Raw genomic sequence first — 27,553 nt, 5'->3', positions numbered from 1 at the left:
AGATCATTGAGAAAAAGAAAAGAGAAGATAAACTAGTTAGATATTTTAAGCCCATGTAATGAATTTAAGCTATGTAAAAAGTTGTCTTACCATTAAAACAATTTTAAAAACTTATTTAAATATCTTTATTTCACTACTCAAGAAAAGTGGGATACAGATTTTCTATAAAGGTGTTACAGGAGCTTTGCAAACATCTGATTCAAATTTAATATTTAAAAATCTAACTTAAAAAATGCACACACACACGTCTTTTATAATGAAAGTTAATACAATGGAGGCTGTTCATACACTGACCTGTACAAACCTTAAACTTCCTCTCCATTTCTGTACACAGATCTTTTAAATATTTGAATGTGTCAAAGATTAGTTGTCATTGCTGTGTACTGGTCTTTTCAATTTAAAAAAAAATCAAAGTACTTTTCTGGGAACATAAGATTGTACAGCACATTTGTGATAATGCTCAACACAATTCTAAGCAAGCTCACAACAATCTTCTTGATGAATGTTCTTGTCACCATGTAACTGGCAACCAAGCATATAACACCATGTTATTGTAATTTAGCCATTAGTATGTTTTGTATACTGACTTTTATATGTATAAAAACCTATAATAATTATAGCTAGCATCTTCTGAATCATTACTGTGTATTAGGCATTTTACATGTTCTGCATCATTTTAGTCCCCCCCCGAGAATACTACGAAGTAGGTCAGAGCATACAAATCTGAAGTTAAGATGTAGTAATTTGCTCAGGGTCATACAGTTAGGAACTTAAGAAAAAAGAACTCTAACCTAGTGTCTCAGTCTGTCTGATTTCAATGCTCACAGTGATTCAATTTTGAAACAAAAATCTCCTATTACTCATTTACACTTTTGGTTCAGTTTAATGAAGAGTATTCTGAGTTTGCAAAAGATTTGCAGCCCTGGAAACCCTATGCGGCAGTTCTACTCTGTCCTATAGGATCGCTATGAGTTGGAATAGACTCAATGGCAATGGGTTTGGTTTTTTGGTATCTATGTGAATTAGAATTTTCTTGATACTACAGTACCTAAACAATGATACAGAAATCAGTCACATGCTGAGCCAAAGGATGTCAACAGTGGCCATCTAGAATATCCTAATTTCAAATTTCTGGCTAAAGTATCTCACTGTTATACTTGACTAATTTTATATTATAAAAAGTTTTATATTTCAATTCATAAATTACAGTTATAATTATAAAAATATCACTTTCATATATGTCAGAGTTTCATGCAGCTTAAACAAACAAATATCCTATACTCCCTCAACCAAATTTTGAGTGAAAAGGGCCTTTTAAGTAAGCTCCTGATAGATTTCCATTGGAAACATATTTAATGTTCCTGGTCTACACCTGTAAACTTGCCCCTGATTCCCAAAGCTAAATTAGGGTTTAAATTACTGAGTCAGTCAAAATCCAGGAGGATTAGATGATTGCCAGGTTCTGAAAGGCCACAGGAAGAATACCACACTGACAAGACAAATTAACTATTAACTATGGCTTAGAGTCAACAATACTGAAACTATTTAAAATAGAGTTATGGGTACACACTGAAATGCTAAAAAATTTAATCAATGTTCTATAGTGATCTAAATATTTGCCTTAATTTTAGTCATGATTTCACAAAAAGGCAATAAAATTTATTTTACCAGTACCAAATTAACTGGAATCCTAGGTTGAACAACATTATTAATGTATTTAATGTAGGATATTTTAGGGCACATTATAGACACAGTCAATTTACTATGTCTGATGATGATGCAAATAGGTCTATTTGAGATCCTAGTAGGTGCCAGGAACCATGGTAGATACTTTACATACGCAATTTATAACTCCAAAATAACTCTGCAAGATGGGTATACTAGTTCCATTTTACCCTTGGAAAGGTTGTGCAACTTATCCAAGGTGTCTGACCTTCAAAGTTGATAATCCAGGATTTAAATTCAAGTCTACCTGGATTCCAAAGCCTATGCTTTACTAAAGCAGAATTATATTATGAGTACCTATCTTCAGAATGAGAACCATCATGCATTACAAGATGCTCAGTCAAAGAAGTTTAAACTGTGCTCACTGCATGGCATGATAATGATAACACTTGCATGATAATATTTTGTACGTATATAATACTTTAAAAACAAAAACCAAATCCATTGTCACCGAGTTGATTCCAACTCACAGTGACCCTGTAGACGGAGCAGAACTGCCCCATAGGGTTTCCAAGGAGTGCCTGGTGGATTCGAACTGCCGACCTTTTGGTTAGCAGCCAAACACTTAATTACTGCACTACCAGGGCTCTGAATAATACTACTATACTTATAAAATATTATCATACAAAAAGAGTTTTTTAGATTTTCTGCCAATAAATGAAATAAATTAAGAGCAGATTTTACAGTAATTTATTAGTAGATAAAGAAACTGAAGGAAGTGGGAAGGACATGTTTGTGGGTATTTCTAACATGAAAAATTGATTGTAAAAAAATGCCTGAAATAGTAACAAGGAGGTATAACACTCTTAAAGGTAAAATCTTATATATGAAAACTCTTTAAAGGAAGAGGCAACATCTTATTCAATTTCGTATTGTATATACACTGGGATGCTTCCTGTACACTCTGTACATCCAGTGAAAATTTGAAGAATTGAACACAGCTAAAAATAAGCTGGAGCTCTGGCAGTGCAGTGGTTAAGAGCTCAACTGCTAACCAAAAGATCAGCAGTTCGAATTCACTAGCTGCTCCTTGGAAACCCTATGGGGACAGTTCTACTCTGTTCTACAGGGTTACTATGAGTCAGAATCCAGTTGATGGCAATGGGTTTGTTTTTTGTTTTTTAAAAAACAAGCTGAAAAGGTCTCTATTCTGACAAAAAAGATATAAAAAAGTTAATGCATTAAAGTTCATATGCCTTATATTCCTTGGTAGTTCTTAATTTGTATTTTATATGTACTTTAAAGTCTGGTGGTCATCTTCTATATACGCAGGAATTTAGGAATATCAAGTTAGAAGGTTGGAGAAAGAGGTGCTATAGTTAGGCACACAAATAGCAGCACAAAGTGGCATCTGAGAGAAAAAGGGAGGTAGATAAACTATATGGGAAGAAAGAAACTCCCCAACCCCAGTTCTGGGGCTAGTTTTATGGGGAATATCCCTAATTCCAAACATAGTTATTATAGTACAATATAATAAATCAAGTTCATAAGCCCAATTCTGAGTCATCAAGAAAACATCCAATTAAATTCAAATAATCTATTTTAAAAAGACAAGAAAGCATGAAGTATAGTTTTTAATGATTTACATCAAAAAGGTTGATTTTTAAAAGTTTTTGTGCACAAAGGGGCATATCTTAGTTATACTGTAAACTCAGCAATAGAGAACAGACTCTCCATGTACTAGAAAGGTGAGGTTTTACATCAGTTGCTTTGTCACTAATATGGTAAAGGGAGAATGACTACATTATAAAGTTTTCTAAAATGTAATTTGTACCAGACTCAGAAGACTTTTTAGTCAACAAGTGAGACTTACAATAACCAGAAGGAAGTGTGTATTATAATTAAAAATTCCTGGAAGTTTAAAAGTACAACCTTCAGTTTCTATGTTATTTCCTAATGTAAAAGTTTTATTTAATAAATCATTTTGGATTTCTAATTTTAGAAACTTTGCGAAAAAGTCATTTAAAATAAGCTAACACAAATATGCCAAAAGGAAAAGCACTATAGGTGATGTAAAATTACCAACTAATTATTTAAAAAAATTAATCTTTACAGAAAAATAGTTAAAAATTCAGAGTACCGTATTTTTACACAAATGATGCGTGCTTCTACATGTAATATGTAAAACAAAATTGGCAGAGTGACGCTTACAAAAATACCTCATGGGGGGAGGCATTGGTTGGCAAACAAACGGAGAAGGAGTACGTCAATTGCGTAAAAATATGGTATGTTTGATGTAATTGGAAAGTATAAAGTAAAAAAATTTTAGAAGAATGTGATAAGCAAATATATTGTTTCCTTTAATTTCTTCATTACATATGATTTCTACTAATCCAAACTGAGTGCTCTTTCACTTTTTTGTAGCATAAGTATTTGTCAGAATGAATTATCAACATATTATCTCTAAGGATGAAAATTTAATTAAATGTACTGTTACCTGGGCAGTATTCTGTCTGGGAGTTTGTGTGCTGGAATAGCAACAGGTAACTTTTGCATTTGTCTTGCATAATCAAAAAGGCCTGGTAAATTATGGGAATAGAGCTGAGATGCTTTACCTGTAGAGAAAAAGAAATATGACATAAAAGCTAATCGTATAAACAGGTACAATTGTAAGGTATTTAAAAACTAAAGGACTTACCCGATATTGATAGTAAGCAATTGTTCATTACATATAACCATGTACACCTACGAGGGAATAGCTGATAAAAAAAAATGCATAAAGTTTACAAAGGATAATACAGAACAGAAATATAAACCTATACATATTAACCATAAAAACAATCAAACAGGCCAGTTCTTAAAAATTGAATAATTTGTATTTAGTAGAAATTCATTTTCTATAGCATTTAAAACAAGATGATATACATACATACACATTTATATGGGAGAAAATAAACTGGCAATGTAATTTCACTATCTAAGTCTAAACATGATATGATTAGCTCAAGTCTTCCTTATGATGAGTACTGGAAAAATAACTTTTTCAGGTAATGTCTATTCCTTTATTTTGCTTCTGGGGTTGAATAATCACAGTCAGGCTTAGCTCTAAGACTCTCTAACGTACTCCCAAGAAACGTATTTAGGCATCTGCACATGTATGGCTTCTAAAGTTTAAGAGACAGAACATAGGACATGGAAACACTAAATATGGCAGAAAAAGGCAGAGAGAGAACATAGTGAAAACTTTTAAGTCATAAAGAATTTATATGGAATTTTTTACTGAAATTTAGTACTTAAGAACTGAGAGGCACCCCTCGAAGCTTGAAAGTGGTTGGTATTTAGGGCAAAGGAAAGGGAATTTCATGGAAGACAGCCCATCTACTTTGACAGAAAAAAATAACTACTCTCACTAAGACATTTCATTATATCAGTGGTTCTCAAAGTGGTCCCTGGACCAGCAGTATCAGGATCACATGAGTACTTGTTAGGAATGCAAATTATCAGGCTTCATCCTAGATCCACTGAAACAGAAACTCTAAAGGTGGGACCAGTAATCTGTGTGTTAGCCAGCCCACCAGGTGATTCTGACGCACATTCAAGTCTGAGAAGCACCGATGTATATAATTAAGCATCTTGACTTAACAAGCTTGGTTGCTGGGTTTGCTCTGGTAATTGCTATTAGGTGACTCCAAAATAGATTGGGATGAGTTGTAGGAAATGAAGAGAATAAAGCGATGGATGATGCAACTTATCAAGGCCTCTGAGGACATTACTTTATTAAAGCATAATGATTGTCTTGAATAATTAAAACAGGTAAATTAGGTTCTGCTAATAAAAGAGGAGAAACAAATTTATTTTAATAAAACTTAAATAAAACCTGATCGTTTCATTTATTTGGAAAATGTACTCATAGAAAACATGTCATTTCTCCAAATAAGGAAACTGTGGCATCATTTTTCATTTGGAAAATGTGCCTATAGCTGTGTCTCAGACTGAAAAGACAACATACCTTTTCTACTTTATGCTTTTCATAAAAAACTCACAACAGAATTGGGAATTCACTGACTATACTGATAAAATTAAGCAGAGAAAGGGGCCAGACCACATAGCAGTACATGTTATCACAGTAGCAGAAATGGATTGTTCTTTAATTCAGTGTTGAACTGGGTCTGCCTCTATATAAATACATACTTAAAAAGTATCTCTCTAGTACAAATCTATGGTTTATTATGAGATTATATTTTACAAATATAAGTGCATATGCTTATTTAATATAAACATATGTAAAGTACCATGGGAAGACACAAATTCCTTTCATATTGTCAACAAAGAGGACAATGGAAAGGTATTTATGCAAAACTTTTTTTAAAGTTCTGGATTTCATTTCTGATTTTCATTTTTAACCACATTTATTAAAACTCTAAAGCTTTTCTAGATTTCTAATATCTACTCCTTTACCAAGGCAGACTATGGGCAAGATAATCGTTTTGACTGCCTAGATTCAGCTATCTGCTTTTCCAATGACTTTGTGTGACCTTGGGTAACTTACTTAATCTGTGTCTCAATGTTCCTATCTATAAATGACACACCTATTGTTGTTGTGATGATTAAAGGAGATACTCCTTCTAAAGTGCTTAGAACAGTATCTGGCATACACTGAGCACTCAACAAATGTGAGCTATAAACAATGAAACCAGATAGAAATTTCAAATCAGAACCCTGCTTTGTGTCTTTTCTCACCTTTCAGCGTCATCCTCTATCTAGTGAATCATGTTGCTTAGTTTCCCCTAGAGTACCCAGAAAACCAACCTAATGATCAATTTCATAGTAACACTTTAAAATTCAGGATCTCGCATAAATTCGTTTTCTACTCTTCCAAGACAGAGAAATGTTTCATTCTTAAGGGCAATGTTTAGCTCAAAAAATATTACTGTAATAGTGTAATTTCAAATGTGGAGACACCTAACATGGGGAGCTACTGCAGATTGGGTCTGGGTGGGGGTGACGGGTGTCTTTGGTTAAGAGTCCTTTAAATTATGTTGATAAATGCTTATTCCACTTATGCACGAAGTTAGTCCTGTTCCTTACACTTAAGATAGTTACCGATAATATGATTTTTGGATATCTCGTTATAGCCAAGAAAAATATTACCGCTTTTGCATTATTATAAATAACATCTTTTTCTTTTCATTTGTCTTTTGTACTTTTCAAGCCATTTCACTGCATATCACTTCTAAGTTAAAAGAAAAATTTACAGTGTAACATACAGTTTAAGTTCTTATTAGAAAATATGATTTAAAAAAAAAGCTGTGATGAGAAAAGACGGAAATGTTTGGTTATGAAGAAATTGTCATTACCTACGGAAATTTCTCTCCAATTCATATTGATAATGGAGAATTAGTTTCACATCCCAAAGGCACCCAAAACTCAATGTGACCAAATTGAATGCATCATCATTTCCTTCAAACTGGCTTCTCCTTCTGTATACTACACTCTACGTAGTGGTACTGTCATTCACCCAATTACTACTTAAGTTGGGAACCTAGAAGTCAACCTAAACCTCTCCTCAAACTCCACACTGAACTGACATTCAATTTGGCCAATTCTAGCTCTTTACTTTCTCTCGGGACAGTATTTCTCAACAGGAACAACAGTCAGAAGTAGTGTGATGAAGTGGTTAAAGACACGCACTCTGGAATCAGCTTGCCTGGGTTCATATCCCAGCTCAGTCACTTACTAGTTGTGGGATCTCTGGCAAGTTACTAAGCCTTTCTGTGCCTCAGTTTCCTCATCGGGAAATTGAGAATAATAATGGTATCCAGCTCTGAGGGTTGTTGTGAAGATTAAATAAGTTAATACAGGTAAAGCTTTTAAAAACAGTACCTGGCACATAGTAGGAGCCCTGGTGGTGCAGTGGTTAAAGACTTCAGCTGCTAACCAAAAGGTCAGCAATTTGAATCCATCAGCTGCTCCTCGGAAACCCTATGGGGCAGTTCTATTCTGTCCTATAGGGTCACTGTAAGTTGGATCGACTCAATGGCAATGGGTTTGGTTTGGTTTTTTGTTTTTTTTTTGGACACATTGTAAGGTTTATGTAGACATTAGCTATTAATATCATTATCATTAGTCATTTTTGCAGAAGGTTTTGAATTTCTAGCCTTTGAGCACTAAAAGCCAAAGGTTTTCCCCAGTCATTGTGACAGTTAAAAATGCCCCCATACAATTCCAAACTCCCTCTTTTCCTCTCTACCTCTGCTCCCACTCAATACTCCTTTATCTTTTGACCACAGCCTCTAGTCTCAGCTCCCACCACACGGAAAACAGACATTTCTAAAACACAGATCTGATCATCAGAATGGTACACAAAGCTCTGGGTTTTGGCATCTGCCTACCCGCCCAACTCCATCTACTGCCTGTTCTGTACTCATTCTATATTCCAGACAAATTGTCCATTCGTTGTTCTCCCTCCATACTTGTCATGCTGTTTCACAACTCCACGCCTTCCTACAGACCCTCTTTGTCTGTCTGGCAAATGTCTACTCATCATCATTTAAGGTTCATCTGAAATGTCTGTCATTCCCGTGCTAGTGACTCCTGCCTCTTGTCCTGTACCTTGTACTTACTCCTAGTGTGATACCAAACCCTAACTGCTGCAGTTATTGACTTGTATGTCTGTTTTGCCTATTAGATCATGAGCTTTTCAAGTAAGGATTAGTCCTGTGAAGCTGCCAGTCTTCAGTATCTGGTACACAGAACATGCTTCATGAAGGTTTTAGGAATCAGCAAATCACAGAATTGAAACTTATTTTTTTTGTTTATTGTCTACTTATAATAACTTAAAAGTAAAAAATACAAAATAACATACCTGTTCCATTGATGTTTCATGAAGTTCATTAAGATTCAAGGTATAAATCCCTTCTTCAGCACCAAATATCAAGTACTGATCTGAAATAACAAAATAATCCACTAACTGATTTTGATAAATAAAATACTTTTAAAAGGGATTTATATAGCCTAAAAGCCAGTAAATATGTGTTAACTTGTAAGAATTACTATGATTTATAAACAATAAATACTTATTTTTAACTTTAATGCAAAGAAGAGGTTAGACATTTTAGATTATATACCAATGGCAAGTTCTATGTAAATACTAGCTTTAAGCAATGAAGAGAACTTTCATGTAAGGAAGTTCTGAAGAGTGGCATACTGGGCCTCCTTGCACTAAGTACTGGCAAAGAATCTGCAGCAACATTTTCTAAAAACCCTCTTAATAAGGGATCATGTGCAACTGACATACAGAATATAAATCATGAATAGCTTACAAAGATTCAAAACACTCTTGACAGCTGGACTATTATTATATGCACTATCATTAAAAAGCAGGATTTGACCACTATCTATTAAAAAGGTTAACTAAAACTTGAACACCTGCTAGGAGACTCAACATCTTCTAGAAGATATTCTGTAGAAGCCTAGCCATGGTCCTGTCTGACCTGTTTTAAGGATAACCTAAAATAACAGGTCAAGAACATTTCCAGACTAAACACAAGTATGTTGAGAACAACTTAGAATGCCAAGGGGGTTCCTAAATTGCCTAGAATTTAGGATTACTACTGGCAGGTTAACAGCATAAGCTTTGTGGTCAGACAGAACAAGGTTCAAACTGCAGCTCCACCATCAACTGGCTGTGAAACTATAAACCTGAGTGTCAGTTTCCCTACCTGTGAAAAATACCTACCTAATTAGATTTGTAGAAGATTTAATAAGAATATATCCTTTTAAAGGACATCACATTTGTGGAGTTTGACAACAAGGTACAGGCAGGTGCTGCTCGTGATGCCCTGCAGGGCTTCAAGGTCACCCAGGGCAATGCCATGAAGATCTCCTTTTGCCAAGAAGTAAGACCTTTTCCCCCATGCCTGCCCCTGTGTCTGTTCTTGGCTCGCCCTTCTCCCCTTGGCACAACCCTCTGAAGGTAAGTCCCCCTTCTCCGAGCCACGTGTGAGTGAGTGGTCACCACACAGCATTGTACTCAGAGTCTGTCCCCAAACACTGTACCTGGTGCTGTTAGGCCAGAATTAAAGTGTTTTTTTGAGGTATGGTTTAAACACATCATACATATATAAAAAACATATATATATATATATCTTAATATCTACATAAGATACAGAGACCTATACTAACACACACACATATGTATGTGTATGTCTGTCGTATAGGTCTCTGTATCTTATATAGATATTAATATATATATGTATATATATATTTATGTGTATAAATGCACACATATATATGTATTTCTATATATTGACACACACACACACATCCATATATGTCTCCATATCTTACATAGATAACAAGCTATAGATATACAGCAAGACAGGACACAGTCCTTAGCACCTAATGACAACTACTCTGATTATGATCCCTTCTCTAAGGACAGAGATCCTCCAAAGTGGTCACCAGACTCTGGATCTTCAGTAGCTAAATTCCTTCATCCATGGCTGTGTCTAAGAAACAAAGATATTTCACTGTTCTGGAGCAGCTTCAAAGAAGAAACATTTCCAGAGAAAATTACAGCGGTATACGATAAGGGACATGGTATCACTGTATTGAAATGGTGAATATACAATCAAACTTTGTTGCTGTGTGTCACCCCAAACACTGACAATAGCATAAAGAAACATATTTACCTAAAAATATGTCATTTAGATATCAAATAGATAGCCAGAAAATAAACAAAACTGAATACTTTCATGGCCCCCATTTAAAGGAAAAAAAAAAAAAGAAAGATAACAGATAAAAGGGCACAGTACTACCTCTTGTATCTGGGTTTATCCATGATGTTGCACAGTGAATTTTCAAGGGACATCCGTTAAAAACCTTTGAAAAACATGCACCCATCTGGAAAAACAAAGAATGCCCCATATGAAACAGTCAAAACAGCAGTCTTTGCTATAATATAAAATATAATTATTTTCTAATTTAATATGGGAGACTATAAGTGACAAACTAAAAATACTGCTAATCTTCAAACTTACAGAAATAAGTGTATCAAATCATAGTCAGTAGCCTAACAGTGGTAAGTAACTACAAAGGTTGCAGGTACAACAATGACTGTCAGCCAATAAAAGATTTTACTTAAGGGGAAAAAAAAAAAGTCATATTTTTTTCTATCTTCTCAACTAAACAAGGCAGTAATAGCAACGAATTCTCTAGGAAAACTGTTTACAGGAGTATCACCAACATGCTCCACATCAAAAATAATACATTATTCCCTGGTAAATAAGGAAGTTGAAATCCATACAAAGGTGAAAAATAGTATTAATCATGAATTTAATATTGCAAAGTGAAAAAAGTATGGTTGATTTGAAATCTGTATATGTACTACAATCTCAAAATATACAGACTAATTTTTCTTTTTAATTTAACAATCTGATCATTATACCTGGATGACTTTATTAAAATGATTTAGTCTTTGATGTTAATACTTATTTATAAGCCTACTGACAAATATTTCAAATCATAAATACCTTACCATGAGATATATATAAGGAGCCTGATGACACAGAAAGCACTTGGGCTGCTAACTAAAAGGTCAGCAGTTTAAACCCACCAGCCGCTTTTTGGGAAAAAGATGTGGCAGTCTGCTTCGGTAAAGATATACAGCCTTGGAAAACCTGTGGGTCAATTCTACTCTATCTTATAGGGTTCCTATGAGTCGGGATCAACTTGATGGCAGTGCGTTTGGTATTTTGATTTAATGAGATACAATATCATTCACCTGAACTTTCATTATGTCTTCAAATAGCAAACTGTTAATTTTGAAATCACTGTTGTAGTAAGAATAAATACTAAATGTACAAGAAAGTTCTTTCATTTAATCACTTTTACTACCAACAACTTGGGGTGGGGGAGAGTATTATAAATATATTTGGTCACAGGAAATTTCTATATCTGCCCTATTATGCTAAATTTGAAGTACAGCATTATATATCTTTTATAGCAGGAAGTTTTCTTCACAAACACTGAGGTAACATGCTGAAAGCAAACTTGCCAATAGTGAATTTAAAATATTAACATAAACAATCAAAACAATAAATCTTAAAATTTCCTTTTTACTCATATGAACCCACCAACCAATATTTCTAAGATTATAGTACCAACAGCACAACTTTAGCCTAGCAATAGTATCGGGTGGTAGGAGACCAATAAAAGTGTTTTTATGGTGTTGAGCAGAAACTGTATGTCTTAACTAATCCCAATAATTGCTCCTTAGAAGCAAGGATGATGAGACTTCATCTCCCGTACTTTGGATATGTTATCAGGAGGGACCAGTCCCTGGAGAAGGACATCATGCTTGGTAAAGTAGAGGGTCAACGAAAAAGAGGACACTCAATGAGATGGATTGACACAGTAGCTGCAACAGTGGGCTCAAACATAGCAATGATTTGTCAGAATGGTGCAGGACAGGTTGAGTGTTTTGTTCTGTTGTATATGGGGTCACTATGAGTTGGACACTTCCAAAAATTAGCCAACGAAAACCCTGTGGATCACAACAGAATACTGTCCAATACAGTGGTGGAAGAAGAGCCCCCTAGGTTGGAAGGCACTCAAAATACACAGTGGCTGCAACATACCAATGATTGTAAATATGGTGCAGGATCGCGCAAGATTTTTTTCTGTTGTACACAGGGTCAGCTGGAGTCAGAGCCATCGACTCAACAGCAACTAACAAGAAGTCATAGTTCTAGGTTTAGCTAGAGTTGGGTGGAGTTTGGGATCTTAGGGATTAAGATCTTTGTGTCTGTTTTACTCACGGTCAAAATAAAGGGCTTGGATAAGATCCTCACTCAGGGTTCCTTCTACTTCTACAATTCTGTCTGATACTTAAAAACATGCTAGAAAAAAATGTCATAGCTATATTTTATACTTCCTCTTATACCCATGTGCCTTCTTCACATTGCTTCAAAAATGAAACCCATTGCCATTGAATCAATTCCAGCTCATAGCAACCCCACAGGGTTTCCAAGCCTGTAAATCTCTAGGGAAGCACATCTTTCTCCCACGGAGCCACTGGTGGTCTGAACTGCCGACCTTTTGGTTAGCAATCGCTTTAATCATTGAGCAACCAGGGCTCCTTTTCTTCAAAATTAGACACAAATAAGTTACTAGCACTTTTTGAATAAAGGTGTTTTAAGTGTATAATTTATCATAATTTTATTTTGAAAAGCTAAATCTCAGATGTAATCAATTAATGTTAAATTAGCAACCTTATAAATTTTTTCAGTAATGGAGGTTATTTGAAACAGGTAAAAAATTCTAACCAAAAGCACACATTCAAGCCATTATTTGTCACTGTATTTAGTTTGAAAACAACCTACCTGATACTTAGTTTGAAAACAACCTACTTGATACTTAGTACTTACATGAACTTTAGGTGTTGGGGGAAGACCATTACTAATAGGCTTCTAGAAAAAGAACACATGCATAATTACACTTTTTTTTTGCTGCTGTTTTGTTTAACAATACTCTGTTTCAAATACATTTATACAAATAAAATATATTAATACATTCTCTTTGTAAAACAGAACATTATAGACAAGGTTGAAGTTGTCTATAACCCCTCCAGAGTCCACTGATTCCTAGGACCCGTACCAAAGAAAGCTGGTTTAGCGTGTATTCGTTCAAACCTTTCTCTAGGCCATTATATGTATGCATGTATTTGTGTTATCTTTCTGGATCTTTCTGTATACATTTATATTCATGCCTCCACAGAAAACAGAGTACTGTTTTTTTTGTGTGTATTAAACAGAAACAGTTATGTACTATTTAGCAATTTACTTTCCACCTCAACATTGGGTTGTAGTTCTGTCAGTACACATAGATCTGGTTCATTCCTCTTAACTGCAGCATTAAAAAAAAACACTGATGCCGTTGAGTCGATCTGACCCACTACACCACCAGGGTTTTCAACTGCAGCATAGTATGAATATAACCTACTTGATTTCATTATTCCCTAATTGTTACTGGGTACTTAGGTTATTTTCAATTTTTTACTCTAATAACAATGCTGAAATGAACACCCTTGCATATGCCTTTTTGTGCACATGTGTGAATTGGTTTTTTTAGGACATACTGTAAGAAGTAAACTACTGGAACATGGCAACTGTAGTTTTCACATTTTAGTGGATACTGACTGCCAAACTACCTTCCAGAGTGTTCTTATCAAATTATACCCACCAGTAATAATGAGATTTCCTAGGTCCTATAGTCTCATAGACACTGAGTCTTGTTGAACGGATTAGTAAAAAATGTTTGCTCATATGTTTCTCATTAATTTGCATGCCACTGATTGCTAGGAAACCTGAGAATCTTTTTTAAAAAACAAAGTGCATAATCTGTATTTCCTCTTCTGTGATTAGTCTTTTGCTATTTTTTTTAAATGAGTCATTTTTTTTCTTATCTATTTGTTAGAGTTCCTTATACCGTATTTTTATGCAAATAACACACAACTTCTACGTTTGTTCGCCAACCGCTCCCTCCCCCCACCCAGGTATTTTCACAAGCGCTGCTATGCCAATTTTTTTTTAATTTGTTGTTGTAAAAAAATATTAGCATGGTGCACTTATAAAAATACCTCACGGCGGGAGGGAGTGGTTGGCAAACAAATGGAGAAGGCACACACTATTTGTGTAAAAATATAGTCTAGATTTGAATACTTTATCTGCTATGTATATTGCAGATATTTTCTCCTGGTTTGTAGATGATTTACAGTATGTTCTGTCAACTGAAGTTTTAAATTTTGATGAATTGAAATATATTAGTCATTGGCCAGAGTATACAACCAATATAAAGAGAATAGAAGAAGAATAGTCCCTCGTCCTGTATATTCTCAAGAATGTCAGATATCTTCCCAAGGGGCTACATTCTTGGGGGATATGATTTGTCCACTGGAGAGAGGATCTCCTTGGGATGGTTTATAATTTAAATGTAAATTTTTATGAAAGTCTAAATTTCTGTCAAGATTAATCTCAGTAACAGTATTTTAAGGAACAGGATTATGTATTCTCTTCCTCAATCTGATATAAATCAGAAACATTTAAAAGATGTGATAAATGAAAGCAAGCAGCTACTGTTAATTGATTTTAGATATATGATACAAATAAAATATTCTCTATATAGTACTGCTTATATTAGTAATTAACACACTTCTAAAATTAAGATTATATAATATTTTACTTTGTATACTTTTCAGAATGTACAGCATCATCATATATTATTGTCTCAAATTTCTGATGACTTTTGATTCCACTTTACAAAGAATTTATGTACTTAATATTTTTTATACTGACATCCTTAAATCATATCTACTTTAATTAAGGAGCTCTGAATGTTATAACTCTCAGATTTAACAACAGAATTGGCTGTAAATCATTTCAAGCAGCTGCACAAACTGTATTGTTTCAATATACCATGGATACAGTTTATCTGATAATATAGCCATGGGCATATTATTTCAGAATTAGTGAAACTGTTATTTTAACTGTCCTTGTCCTAATGAAACACGGTAATGGAAAAGCGAATAAAAAATGCAGACATAAAAATTCATATGTCTCTTCAAAAGTTATTATACTGTGTGGCAGAGTCACTAAGTTGCACTTTTTGAATTAGTAGATTAGCAGGGCCGCTAAGATTTAAACTGATGAAACACTATGTCATATTCTACAGCGAAACTAAAAAAAAAATTTAAACAGATAAAGTACAAAAGCCTCAAGCAATGTGCTTACTGCACAAAGCCATAGCTATCTGCATATAAACATAATAAAACCAAAAAAATCAAACCCACTGCCATCCAGTCGACTCTGACTCATAGCGACCCTGTAGGACAGAGGAGAACTGCCACATAGGGTTTCCAACGCTGTAGATTTGTGGAAGCAGACTGCCACATCTTTTTCCCATGATCAATGTATAAAGTGCATTATAAATTTCTACAAAAATTAACAATAAATATTGGTACACAAAAAACTTAAAAGAACATATTGTTGCAGCTCACAATCTCATTGGTATCTGTTAAAGTTATTAGGGATTTAAAATTTTTTGTTGTTTAAAGTTTTATGATAATAGACGAATGTCTTCCTATCATTAAGGGTAACTTTTTTTACAAATGTTTAAAATTATTAATCTTGCATGATCTCTGAAAAAATAATATTCATGTTTTAATAATTATGTCATAGTTTATCTAACGCTTATACCAGGAGTCTGATTTTACCTCACCTCATATCCACTAGAAAATAATCTTAGTTTTTCCCCCTTGTTAGTCATTTTCTTTGAATAAGAGCAACAATACTACAAATTGTCTAATCTATAGTTAGAAATCTGTCTTGGGGAAGAAGCTATAGCTTTTCTTATCTGTCCATGTCCTTTTTTCCATAACTTCTTGAGACTATAAGGGGAAGTTTAAGAGTCACTTCTCATTAATGAGAATAAAAATAGTTATTTTTTGAACAATCACAAGAATATTAAATGTTTACCTGTATGTTGAAAGTCACCATACAATAGACTGTTTTAAATAATCTGAACCACAGAAAGCCATCATTCAAGTTTACACAGCAAAGATACATTTTTCCCAAGATTTAAATAATCTATTCATCATTATAACTGAGACATCAAAGTATCAGTGTACTAATTATAAAATATACAATTGCTGTAATTTCACTAATAGTGAAAAAGGAAGCAAAAAGAAGTAGAACTTTTGAACATAAATACCTACTGGTACATCTTTCTTTTCTTTCCTTGAAAGGTTTGTGCCTCTATGTTCATTCTGTTGTTGATGTAATGAGCCATCTCGTTCACCATTTAACTGGAAGGAGCTCATTCCATTTCCTTCAATAAGATGTGTTTAAATATATTTCAAAAGGATTAATTTTCATTAAGAAAACTATTGAGTAGGAAAAAATAATATTAACTCTGAGACATTTTCAATCCTCATTTGGGATCACCCACTCAGAATATTTACAACTGAAGTAAGAAGTCTTACATATATATTTTATATCTCTATTTTTGGCATATAGACAAATTTAAATTTACATTGTATCTAAATATACATGTTTGAGTTAAAAAGATAAAAACAAAACACTGAATTTATAATTATTTTCAGGAGAAGTGGAATTTATATTATGTTAGCCAAGAAACTTTTCAGTTGCTCTTTTTTTAAATTGCTTCTTCTGGATAATACAGAAGAACCCTTACAGTATTAATTAGGAGACAAATACCTAGCAAACAGCAGTCATCATTTTTCTAAAAAGTAATTAAATGAAATAAATAGGTTAGACAAATTATCTTCTTTTTTTCTAAAACAGAAGCAACATAGAACCAAAACATATCTTCCTTGTTTGTTCACAGTTAAAATTGCAATTGTTTCTCTCTAACTAAATGATGAACTGGGCATAAACAAGTCTCTGAAGAGGGAAGCTGGACATAAAATGAGAAATAATGGGTAAAACTTTCCACACTGGGTCAAAGGTAATCCTGCCATAAAAATTTACCCTTCTAACCATGAGGCAAAAACAGAAAACATCTTTATAGCCACTGCCTTCCTTCTCCCTTTCCTCAAAGGAATTTCAAATAATCTCTTAAAAGATTTCTTCCATTTTATTTCATGTCTCCCTCACCAAATTACCTAAAGCAATAGACTTTTGTGGGGGTAATCTGGGAGGCGGTGGTCTAGGCGGAACCTGGGATAGTTTTGCTGGGCTCTCTGACATGGGACACCTCTTGATTGTTCCTTGATTCTCATCCTCAGTCGAGTGAGGTTCCTGGGGTATAAAGATGGACTTAGGCTGAAACAATACAGAAAAGAAGACCAACGATTAAATGTGAAATTGTTTTCCTGAAGTAAATATTATTATGTATCACAGGCTTTGGCTCTCAAACTGTGTTCACCATACAAGTTTCAAGGATATGCAAATATCTGATTCAGATTTATCTTATTATATTCAATTATTTAAAATATATACTAAAAATACATACTCAAATGATGTCTCTCTCAGGTTTTGCTTCTGTGCTCCCCTCCCCCCCAAAAATAAAGAGGTCTCTATGTCTTTCTGTTAATTTTTTTTATAATCCTTTCCACTTAGAGACTTACCAAATAAAAATATTCTGGTCTTTCTGATCTCCTCCAGTTTAAATGAATCTTTTTATTTTAAACATTCAGGCTAAACAAAGTTCAACCCCTTATTAAAGCTAATCTAAACGATCTATTTTAGACAACTCAAGGTCTTTTGTGTTAAAGCTTAATCTTTCAGACTGGGAGTACAGGGAAAGTACCAATGAAAATTTTATCCTACTAGAGAATATCATCACAGTAGTTTTTTGTGCAGATGACGGGTGATCTCCAGCCAGCTGAAAGTCTGGAGAATTGATAAATTCTTATAAACCTGACCCTTATTAGAAAGGTTGCTCAGCACATGTCTCTTTGAAATTCAGATCCCTATACTTCTACTGGAGCCCTGGTGGCACAGTGGTTAAGTGTTCAGTTGGTAATCAAATGGTCGGGAGTTCAAATATACTAGCTGCTCCTTGGAAACCCTATGGGGCAGTTCTACTCTGTCCTTTAGGGTAGCTATGAGTTGGAATTGACTCAACAGCCATGGGTTTGTTTTTTTGTATATTTCTGTTAATATAAAACTAAACAAGCAAGTACAATATTATTTACCTGTATGAATAAAGATTTTCTCAATAGTGTATAAAAGGAAAATGGAATACGGAAATACACTGGATACCAAGACAGGTAAAACTGTAACTCTCATTTATAACCCCTGATTTTAAACCTTAAAACAGCTTCACTGTTGACTTTTTAAATAAATTTGTTACAGAATAAATTTATACAACCATTATCTATATTAACTAATTTTACCCTCACGACAAACCTATCAGTGGGAATTACTTTATAAAATTACTTTATTATTTTATGATGATTTTTTGATAAAAGTATTTTGTTGTTTAAAAAAATTGAAAACTACTGCCCTATTCTGTATTTTTACTTTAACAGTATCATTTGAAATTTAAACTTCTATGATGATAAATCCACTCTCAGGAAATCAGTTACTAGCAGATTATAGGTTTTGAGAAAATAAATTAAAAAAAAAAAAGTTTTTCTAATCTGAGTAAAATAATACTAATCAAACCATACAATCATTTTCAGTGTAGAAATTTGTAGAACTTTTAAAAATAAACACTAAACGACAAGTTGTGTAATTAAAAAAAAAAAATCAGAATCATATACTTATGGTTAATCATCTGCTTATGGTTAACACTTCATGATGTCTCTTGGTGAATCCCAAATGAAAATAAGCTACTGAATAACTATCAATACAGTATTAAAGTGGCAGAACAACAATACCCACCCCAACACTCACCCACCCAAAACGCAAACTGAAAAATAAATTTGTCTACCTTTGGTGGCAAAGGAGGCGGAATTTTTGCTTTCATGGTTGAACTAAAAACACAAAAGTTTAGAATCAGAACTCTTTATTTTTAAAATGAATTATTACTAAACTACAATCATTGTTTCAAAGATATGGAAGAAAAACCTGCATAAGTGAGTACTTTTTTTGGTAAGATTATGAGTTTTCCAAAATATTTCCGGAAATACTGCAAGTGAGGTATTATTCTGAAGTCTATAAGGTAGACACACTTTCTTGGTTTCAAATACTACACTGTAATTAAAACTGGAAAAGATAATAGCACAACTGCAGTTTATATTAATTGAAAGGTAATAAACATAAGAATTTAAACAACTTGTTTATGGAAAAATTGCAGAACGACACAGTATAAAATATATCACATAATCTTCATTTTTGCTACTAAAACATCTTTGATGAAGCTCATCAAAAGCTATATATGTGCTCTATGAAATTATAGGCAGAATTTGTTTGACTGAAGCTAAGATGCATAGCAACTTAGAAAGACTTAAAAGATGATTAAGCACAAATGTCTCATATGGGGAAACCAAGGCCCAGAAAGGTTAAGCAACCTGATCCAAGGTCACAAAGTAGTGAGGTGGGAAAGAAAAACCTATGTCCCCAACTGCTAGTCAAGTGCTCCTGTCACTCTACCATGCAGCTATGCTTTTCTTTCCCTAAAAAAAACAAACGCGAAGGACTAAATACTAATGCATAGTATGCGAAGATACTCCTTTAAACATAAACATTTATATCCAAATGAGCTTACCTGAAACACATCAGATGAAATTTAATCAACGTATAATAAGACTCTTTGTAGTCATAGCAATAATTACAGCAGCTACCAATTACTGACTAATTTATAAGATTATACTACAAGGAAAATTTACTGTCTTTGTTAATGCTTATGAAACTAGTTTATAACTAAGTTTTCACACCTCAGAGTTCTATATTATCAAGTAGAGGAAAAAAAAAGAAACTGTGGTACAACCCATGATACTATTTTACTACTATGAAAATTACCATCAATATTAAGCTGTCTGACAGACAAAACCAAGTAACATGACACTTTTTCCTTTACCAGAAACAGAAACAAAATAAACCTCCAGAACTTACTGTTTAGACTCATCATCTTCCCCTTCATCATCTTCTAAATGCGCGACATGTCCTCTAAAGGAAAAAAAAAAAAAAAAAAAAAAATAATTCCATTATTAAAAGGACTTCACCAAAACAGCTTAAGAAAGTTTAGACAGGGAGATTGTAACTCTTGTGCACTGCTGGTGGGAATATAAAATGGTGCAACCACTTTGGAAAACAATATGGCACTTCCTTTAAAAGCTAGAAACAGAAATACCGTATGATTCAGCAATCCCTCTCCTAGGAATATATCCCAGAGAAATAAGAGCCATCACACGAATAGACATATGCACACCCGTGTTCACTGCAGCATTGTTCACAATAGCAAAAAGATGAAAACAACCTAACCGTCCATCAACAGATGAATGATAAATTATGGTACGTACACACAATGGAATACTATGCAATGATAAAGAACAACGATGAATCTGTAAAGCATCACACAACATGGATGAATATGGAGGGAATTATGCTGAGTGAATAAGTCAATCACATAAGGGCAAATGCTGTATGAGGCCACTATTATAAAAACTCAAGAAAAGGTTTACACACAGAAGCTTCCTAGACACACCCAAATACCTTGAGGGACTGAGCTGCTGAGGATGAGGGCTGGGGACTACAGTACTGAGGGACATCTAGGTTAGATGGCATAACATAGTTCATAAAGAAAATGTTCTACATCCCACTTTGGTGAGTAGCGTCTAGGGTCTTAAAAGCTTGCGAGAGGCCATCTAAGATACATCTATTGGTCTCATCCTGTCTGGAAAAAAGAAGAACGAAGAATACCAAAGAGGCAAGGAAAATATGAGCCCAACGGACTAACAGACCATATGAACCACAGCCTCCACCAGCCTGAGCCCAGAAGCACTAGGTAGTGCCCAGCTACCACCACCAACCACTCTGACAGGGATTACAACAGACAGTCCAGGACAAAGCGGGAGAAAAATGTAGAACAAAATTCAAATTCACAAAAAAAAGACCAGACTTACTGGTTTGACAGAGATTGCAGGAACCCCCAAGACTATGGTCCCTGGATACCCTAACTCAAAACTGAAGCTACCCCTGAAGCCCACTTTTCAGACAAAGACTAGACAGTCCTATAAAATAAACAATAACACATGTAAGGAATGTGCTTCTTAGTTCAATCAAATATAGGAGACCAAATGGGCAACTCTAGTCCAAAAGCAGGACGAGACGGCAGGAAGGGACAAAAAAAACTGGACAACTGGGCACAGGGAACCCAGGGCGGAAAGGGGGAGAGTGCTATCACATTGCGGGAATTGCAATCGATGTCACAAAACAGTATGTGTATAAATTTTTGATGAGAAACTTACTTGAGCTGTAAACTTTCACCCAAAGCACAATAAAATTAACAACAACAACAAAAAAGGAAGTTTAGAAAATGCAGAAAGGGCTATTGCAAGACACAATTTTACTTCTTTCTACATCTTTACAGCATAGATCCAGAACTTAAATAACTCAACATCAAAACACCTTAAGCTACATGATTTAAGGGGGCATGCTGACTTCATTCATCTGTGACACAAAGTATAAAGTATTTTAACTGTAACTGAATATTACAATTACCGCTGATGTAATTCTTCTTCAACAGACTTCAGGAGACTCCTTATAAGACAAAACAAAAAATAACAAATATAAATAAATAAGCAAAGGAATACCAAGTATATATTTTATCACTTTAATCTTACCCATAAATTTTTTCATCATTATTTTTACTCTTTACTGAAAATTTGCTACAAAGATCATCTTTGAACCTCAAAATATCACATTATATTTAATGAGATATCCACATTTTCTATAGCTAATACGTAAATGAATAAAATAAATCCTAATGTTTATTGAAAAATATCAGTTCAAACAGAAGACAACCCACCATGAAATGTCACAATAGGACTGACAAAACAATGATTGCAGGGTCATAGTCAGGGATGTCCAGGATCCAGATTTTACCTGGAAACTTTTACCTGACACCTGAAATTATATTTTCTTTTTCTTAAAATCAGGAAGGTGACACACTCTGAAAAAAATCACGCTCTCAGGCAGTCCTACAAAATGAAGCTCAACATGTTGGATCTCTCTGCAAAAGCATGCATGCATGTGATGTGAATCCATGAATGTAGTAGCACTTTAGTTTCATAGAAGACACTCACCTGAAGTATTTGTTCTCCAGTGGTGTACTGGCAAACACATTTACACTTTTGGGAGACTAAGCCTGTATCAGACCAGGTGTGAGGATTTTACCATTAGGAATAGTGTATAAAAACTTTGATTCTTCAGGAATGTAAGAGAGCACTCATGGCATTCCTGAAGTTCCTTTATTTTCACTGCAAGTTCATGTAGCATAGCTCCTATACTATATTCTTCACACATAAAAACTCAAAAATAGCCTTCTTAACACTAATGAGATAGAGACAGGGTCACTGACAAATTACGGGGTAAAGGTGATCCGGCAGAAAATTCACTCTCCTCAAAAGTTATAAGGCAGCACCTTCTAATCATTTTTCCTCCTACCCCTAGAATTACCAGACATATAACCAGAGAAACTGAAAGGTAAGTTTATCTGCTATAAGCAATTAATAGAATAGATTGTAGTCATCAAAGATTTTAATCAGGGCAGCTTCATAACAATGTAAGTTTTGAATGACAAAATGGTAAACGATATCGGTAAACTATAAACTAATTGCAAGTTCTATTTCGAAGATAGAAAAATGGAGGCACCACAGTCAAATCTATTGTCTTTATTCACAAAGCTCTTCAAGGGCTCTACGAAGGCAGAGGCTTCTGCCTAGAGGCAGTATAGCAAAATGACTGCATGCTTTGAAGGAAAGACTGCCTGAAATGGAATCCTGCCTCCACCACTGTCAGCTTCAGTTTCCGTATCTGTAAAATGGGGATTACAACAGTATTTATATCAAACTGTTTGTGTGAAGATACAATAAATTAATATAGGCAAAGTGCTTAGAAGAATTTAGAACACAGTCTAAGTACTCATATTAGTATTTTCTATATTATTATTGACTAAGCAACATTTCTTTAAATAGTAGTTCTCAAAGTGTGGTCTGGGAACCATGAGGGTCTCGGAGTCCCTTGCAGGGAGGGGGTCTGCAAGGTCAAAACTATTCTCATAATATTAAGGCATTCACTTCTTCCACTCTCATCCTCTCATGGTATATACTGAGATTTCCAGAGACTACAAGACGGGGGATATCACAACAGAATATGAGAAGCAGATAGGAGAATTCAACTGTCTTCTATTAAGCTAGACATTAAGACGATTTGCAAATAAAATAAAAAAATGCCACTTTTTTTTTTAACTAAATATTCTGTTTTGTTCTCGACAACACGTTTGCTGTATTACACTGACATATATGAAGCTTCTTACTGCAATTATTTGCTGCCTCTAGGTCTCGTTGACAGGAATCAGTGCTATAAGAAGGCACCATGAAAAGTTGGCATTTGAACTGGTCCTTAAGGATGAGGAACTTTGTTTTAATACACAGAAAAAAATATGCTATTTATGGTAACATGTAATGGGTATTTTACTGTTATTTTGAATACATTAATAAATACTTTTAAAATTTCTCAGTTAAATTTCCAATACAATAAATTTTGACAGTTATAATCCATATAATCAAAAGCTCTTTGGAGTCCTTAATAATTGTTAAGACTGTCAAGGATCTTAAGACCAAAATTAAATACAATGTCTGAACTGTGCAGTGGGCTTTTATACCGTTTTAGAAGATACGAAAAAATATTTTTTTCTTAAGCATGTGACAATATTTTTTGAGGGAGTTCCTTCTCTAGAAGAGAATATTAGGATTTGAAAATAAGTAGGGAGGAAATTTAAAATGTAGTTTTAGTTTTCGCATTTAATTGTATTCATATGGCATTCCACTTTCTTAAAAGGAATCTTCCTGGGAATACTGGATTCTCTAAGAGTAAGAAAGAACGGCAGAATAAGAGATCACGGAAAAGCACTAGCTCATGGTCTAGAGACTCATGTATCCTTTTTATTGTTGAAAATTTCCTACTATGTGTTAAGAAATTTTGTTAACAAAGTTGCAAAAATCATAAACCCTTAAGGAAAAGTAAAATATGTGGTTTGCTTTTAGGTTTTATAAAAGAAAAAAAATGGAACATGGCTAAATTTGCTAAAACAGTAAATACTGTAATTTTAGAGACCTGGAGAAAAAGTGATACTGATTTAGTCATCAAGATCCTATCCTACACAATAAACAATATCACTGTGGTGGATTAATTACATTTTTGTGGGCCTCTATAGCCAGGTAATTATGTGATAGGGTAATTGGGGCCTACACCAAGGGGATTGGTCAGTTCTGCCTTAAAACAGAGCCAATTCCAGAGCAAAGAGGAGAGTCCACACCACCAAAGAAGGAGAGACCTGAAGCAGAAACCAGCAGCAGAGATCTGCACCGGATGGCACAGCGGGCTTCTGGGCCCACGGAGCACGAAAGCTGAGTGCCTCTGGGCAGAGACTGAGGGCCAGGGAGAAGTCTACACCTGACCCATGAATTTGGGACTTGCCAGCCTCCCAAACCTCGTGAGCCATTTCCTTTATATGGTCCGTGAGTTCTGTAGACGTTGCAAGAAATTAGGGAACCCAAAGACAGGGGGAGAGTACTGAGGCGAGAGGGAGTAGTTGACGTCAGAGATGATGGAGGTGTACAGCAGCTTGGAAAAACAGCCGACATCTTTAACCTCCGCCTCATAGGAACCAGCTTTGTATCGATCCTTGTAAAGACATTATTCGTTTAATCACTATTCACTAGTCTACTTGGATTCTTCTTTATGCAATTTTTAGGAAGTAAAAAACAAATCAAACTAAAAATGATGCCCTCAGATACTGAATTACTAAGTCAATCTAAAATGATCAGAAAATTTTGATGAAATGATTAAAAATGGGAGAATGTACACAGATTTAACTGATGAAGTGAAGAAACTGATATGGAGAGAAGTCTAAAACACTAAAACACTCCACGCATCTCTACATATTCGAATTGGCCAAAGAATTTGTGCTGCTGGTTACTAAAATCTTTCAAAACTGCTTAGCTGCCCAGAAAAATCTATAAGTACTACTCTGAAATAAAAACAAAACAGAACAAAAAACTATCTATTTCTCCAAACCTCTCAAGCAGTTTCATTCATTCGTACTATTTACTTGCTCGTATAGTAGTAACTTATTAGTTGCTCTTATTCAGCCAACAAGGACAACTAGTAAGTGTTTGCTAAATCGTTTGTTGTTGTTGTTAGGTGCCGTCGAGTCGGTTCCCCCTCATAGCGACCCTGTGTACAACAGAATGAAATGCTGCCTGGTCCTGCACCATCCTCACAATTGTTGCTATGCTGAAGCCCAATGGGCAATGCGAAATCCTTAATGTACTAAATGCTTTACAATAATTATTCCGTTTCATTCTTAGAACCCTATGAGATAGGTACTATTATAATTTCCATTTTACATGAGAAAATTGAGGTAAATTCTCAAAGTCCTGTAGCTTACAGAAAAAGGCAATTCTGACTCTGGATCTGGCATTCACTACTACTATCATAGTTGGTAAAACAATAGTTTGTACCAGGAATTGTGTGATTAAATTTACTCTTTTCACTATAATTTAAGTCATTAGAGAAAAATTTTTCTTTAAAAATTTCGGTGTACATTAAAAAAATCAATCAGAAATAATCTAGAGTTTTCCTTTAAAAATAATATTTTGTTGGGTTTTACATATTTGGCCAGAAAAACTGACCCTAATAATATCAGAATTCAAAAGAAAAGTAGACAACCCAGTATTCTGTTAAAAAAAAAAAAAAAAATCCTATATAGCAATTCTAATTAGACAGTTCCCGTATGGTCCGGAGTAGGTAGAAACCCACAAATGGAAATCTGTCTGCCTGATCACCTATGGAGAAAGCAGGAAATCTTGTGAGTTTTAAACACTGCCTAGTCATGAGAATAAAGCAGACATATTACTACAGTAAGAGAAATGCTCCATCCATGCTCATGTCACATGTATGTATATGCCTGCACACAAAACACAGCCAAAGGTCAAATTTCTGGCCAACCTACCTTGCCAGTGATTCGTTATATAGAATACAGTTCCTTAAGCAGGGATCCAATTAATCAAAAAATGAAGGTTGGGCAAATTATTAATGTTTTACCTAGCCAAAGTAAATACACACTATGAAAATGCCAAACACTCAGAAATCAAACAATGGAAACTAAGGAATCTGGCAAAATGTTTAGTAATAGCTGTATTTTCCTATATTTTTGCAAGCATATAATTTTAAAAATATACTTAAAATAAACCAAAAAAGTTAAATAAATTATAATTTTACCAAATTATCTAGTCTCTTAAAGTACACCAAAACTAACAGCTATAACAAGGTCCTTAAAACTAGTGGGCTTCTATTTAGATAAAATAACATGAAAAACACTTCAGAAATTTTTTTGATAACCCACCAAGAGACAAATTTTCCTGCCTTTCCACAAACTAGCACAAACTGTAAATTGCAAATAGTTACTAATTAGATAAAATTTCATTTTCCTACTAGAGAAATTTTATACTTATTTTCTGTTTCAGAAATCATAATTAAGGTTAATAAAAAAAAATTCATAATATTTAACCAAAGTTCAGCTTAAATCAAAACTAATGTTCTTCTCTAGGTTGTCATTCAAAGCCTTTACTCTGTGTTGGAAAAATAGTGTATTTAAATTAAAAATTAAACATTTAGCTTTATAAAAAATATAAAATTTTAATACAATGGGAATTTTAAGTTGTTCTGGTTATTAAAATAATCTCTACACTGCTGGGAGATTTTGACAATTTAAATAACATTCCCTTATAAACTAGTAGTTTGTATAGATAATGAAAACGTATCCATGATTCATGGACTGAATGTATGGGGAACAGCTGAGTCTTACCTTCCATATCTTGCTAACCTAATTGTTACAGCTTGTAAACTGCTTTTTTTAAAAAATCACTGTGCTCCTACCACCTAGATAGTGTCTGGTGTAGGGCAGGCGCTGGATAATTGCTGAATTTATTTCTTGCATGCACTGAAAACTTTTAAGACATGAGACACACATTTTAACTATTATCTACTGTTTAAAAGACTCCAACAGCTAAAGGAAACCCTGGTGGCGCAGTGGTTAAGAGCTCGGCTGCTAACCAAAACGTCAGCAGTTTGAATCCACCAGGCGCTCCTTGGAAACCCCGTGGGGCAGTTCTACACTGTCCTATAGGGTCGCT

The 27,553-nt window shown here is 34.3% G+C and overlaps 1 protein-coding gene and 1 non-coding gene across 4 annotated transcripts in view; both read right to left on the bottom strand.

Moving 5' to 3' along the window:
• The window catches only part of MAP4K3 (mitogen-activated protein kinase kinase kinase kinase 3), a 203,897-nt gene that overhangs the window by 26,517 nt on the left and 149,827 nt on the right, over positions 1 to 27,553 (bottom strand). For all 3 annotated transcript variants that reach the window (XM_004369535.2, XM_004369536.2, XM_023735692.1), the window contains 10 exons: positions 21,855 to 21,893; positions 20,247 to 20,300; positions 19,123 to 19,165; positions 17,348 to 17,507; positions 16,439 to 16,551; positions 13,095 to 13,136; positions 10,485 to 10,569; positions 8,531 to 8,610; positions 4,364 to 4,424; positions 4,163 to 4,280 (listed from right to left, as the gene is read on the bottom strand). In XM_004369535.2, the coding sequence (XP_004369592.1) occupies positions 4,163 to 4,280; positions 4,364 to 4,424; positions 8,531 to 8,610; positions 10,485 to 10,569; positions 13,095 to 13,136; positions 16,439 to 16,551; positions 17,348 to 17,507; positions 19,123 to 19,165; positions 20,247 to 20,300; positions 21,855 to 21,893 (795 nt within the window). The remainder of the gene's footprint in view (positions 1 to 4,162; positions 4,281 to 4,363; positions 4,425 to 8,530; positions 8,611 to 10,484; positions 10,570 to 13,094; positions 13,137 to 16,438; positions 16,552 to 17,347; positions 17,508 to 19,122; positions 19,166 to 20,246; positions 20,301 to 21,854; positions 21,894 to 27,553) is intronic.
• LOC111821511 (small nucleolar RNA SNORA67) lies at positions 14,505 to 14,641 on the bottom strand. The gene has a single exon (XR_002824902.1). It is a non-coding gene; the product is annotated as a small nucleolar RNA SNORA67 (small nucleolar RNA).

Source organism: Trichechus manatus, unplaced genomic scaffold (assembly GCF_000243295.1).
Source record: "Trichechus manatus latirostris isolate Lorelei unplaced genomic scaffold, TriManLat1.0 scaffold00005, whole genome shotgun sequence".
In the NCBI taxonomy this organism is placed as follows: domain Eukaryota; kingdom Metazoa; phylum Chordata; class Mammalia; order Sirenia; family Trichechidae; genus Trichechus; species Trichechus manatus.
This window is presented reverse-complemented; position numbering and strand designations above follow the sequence as displayed.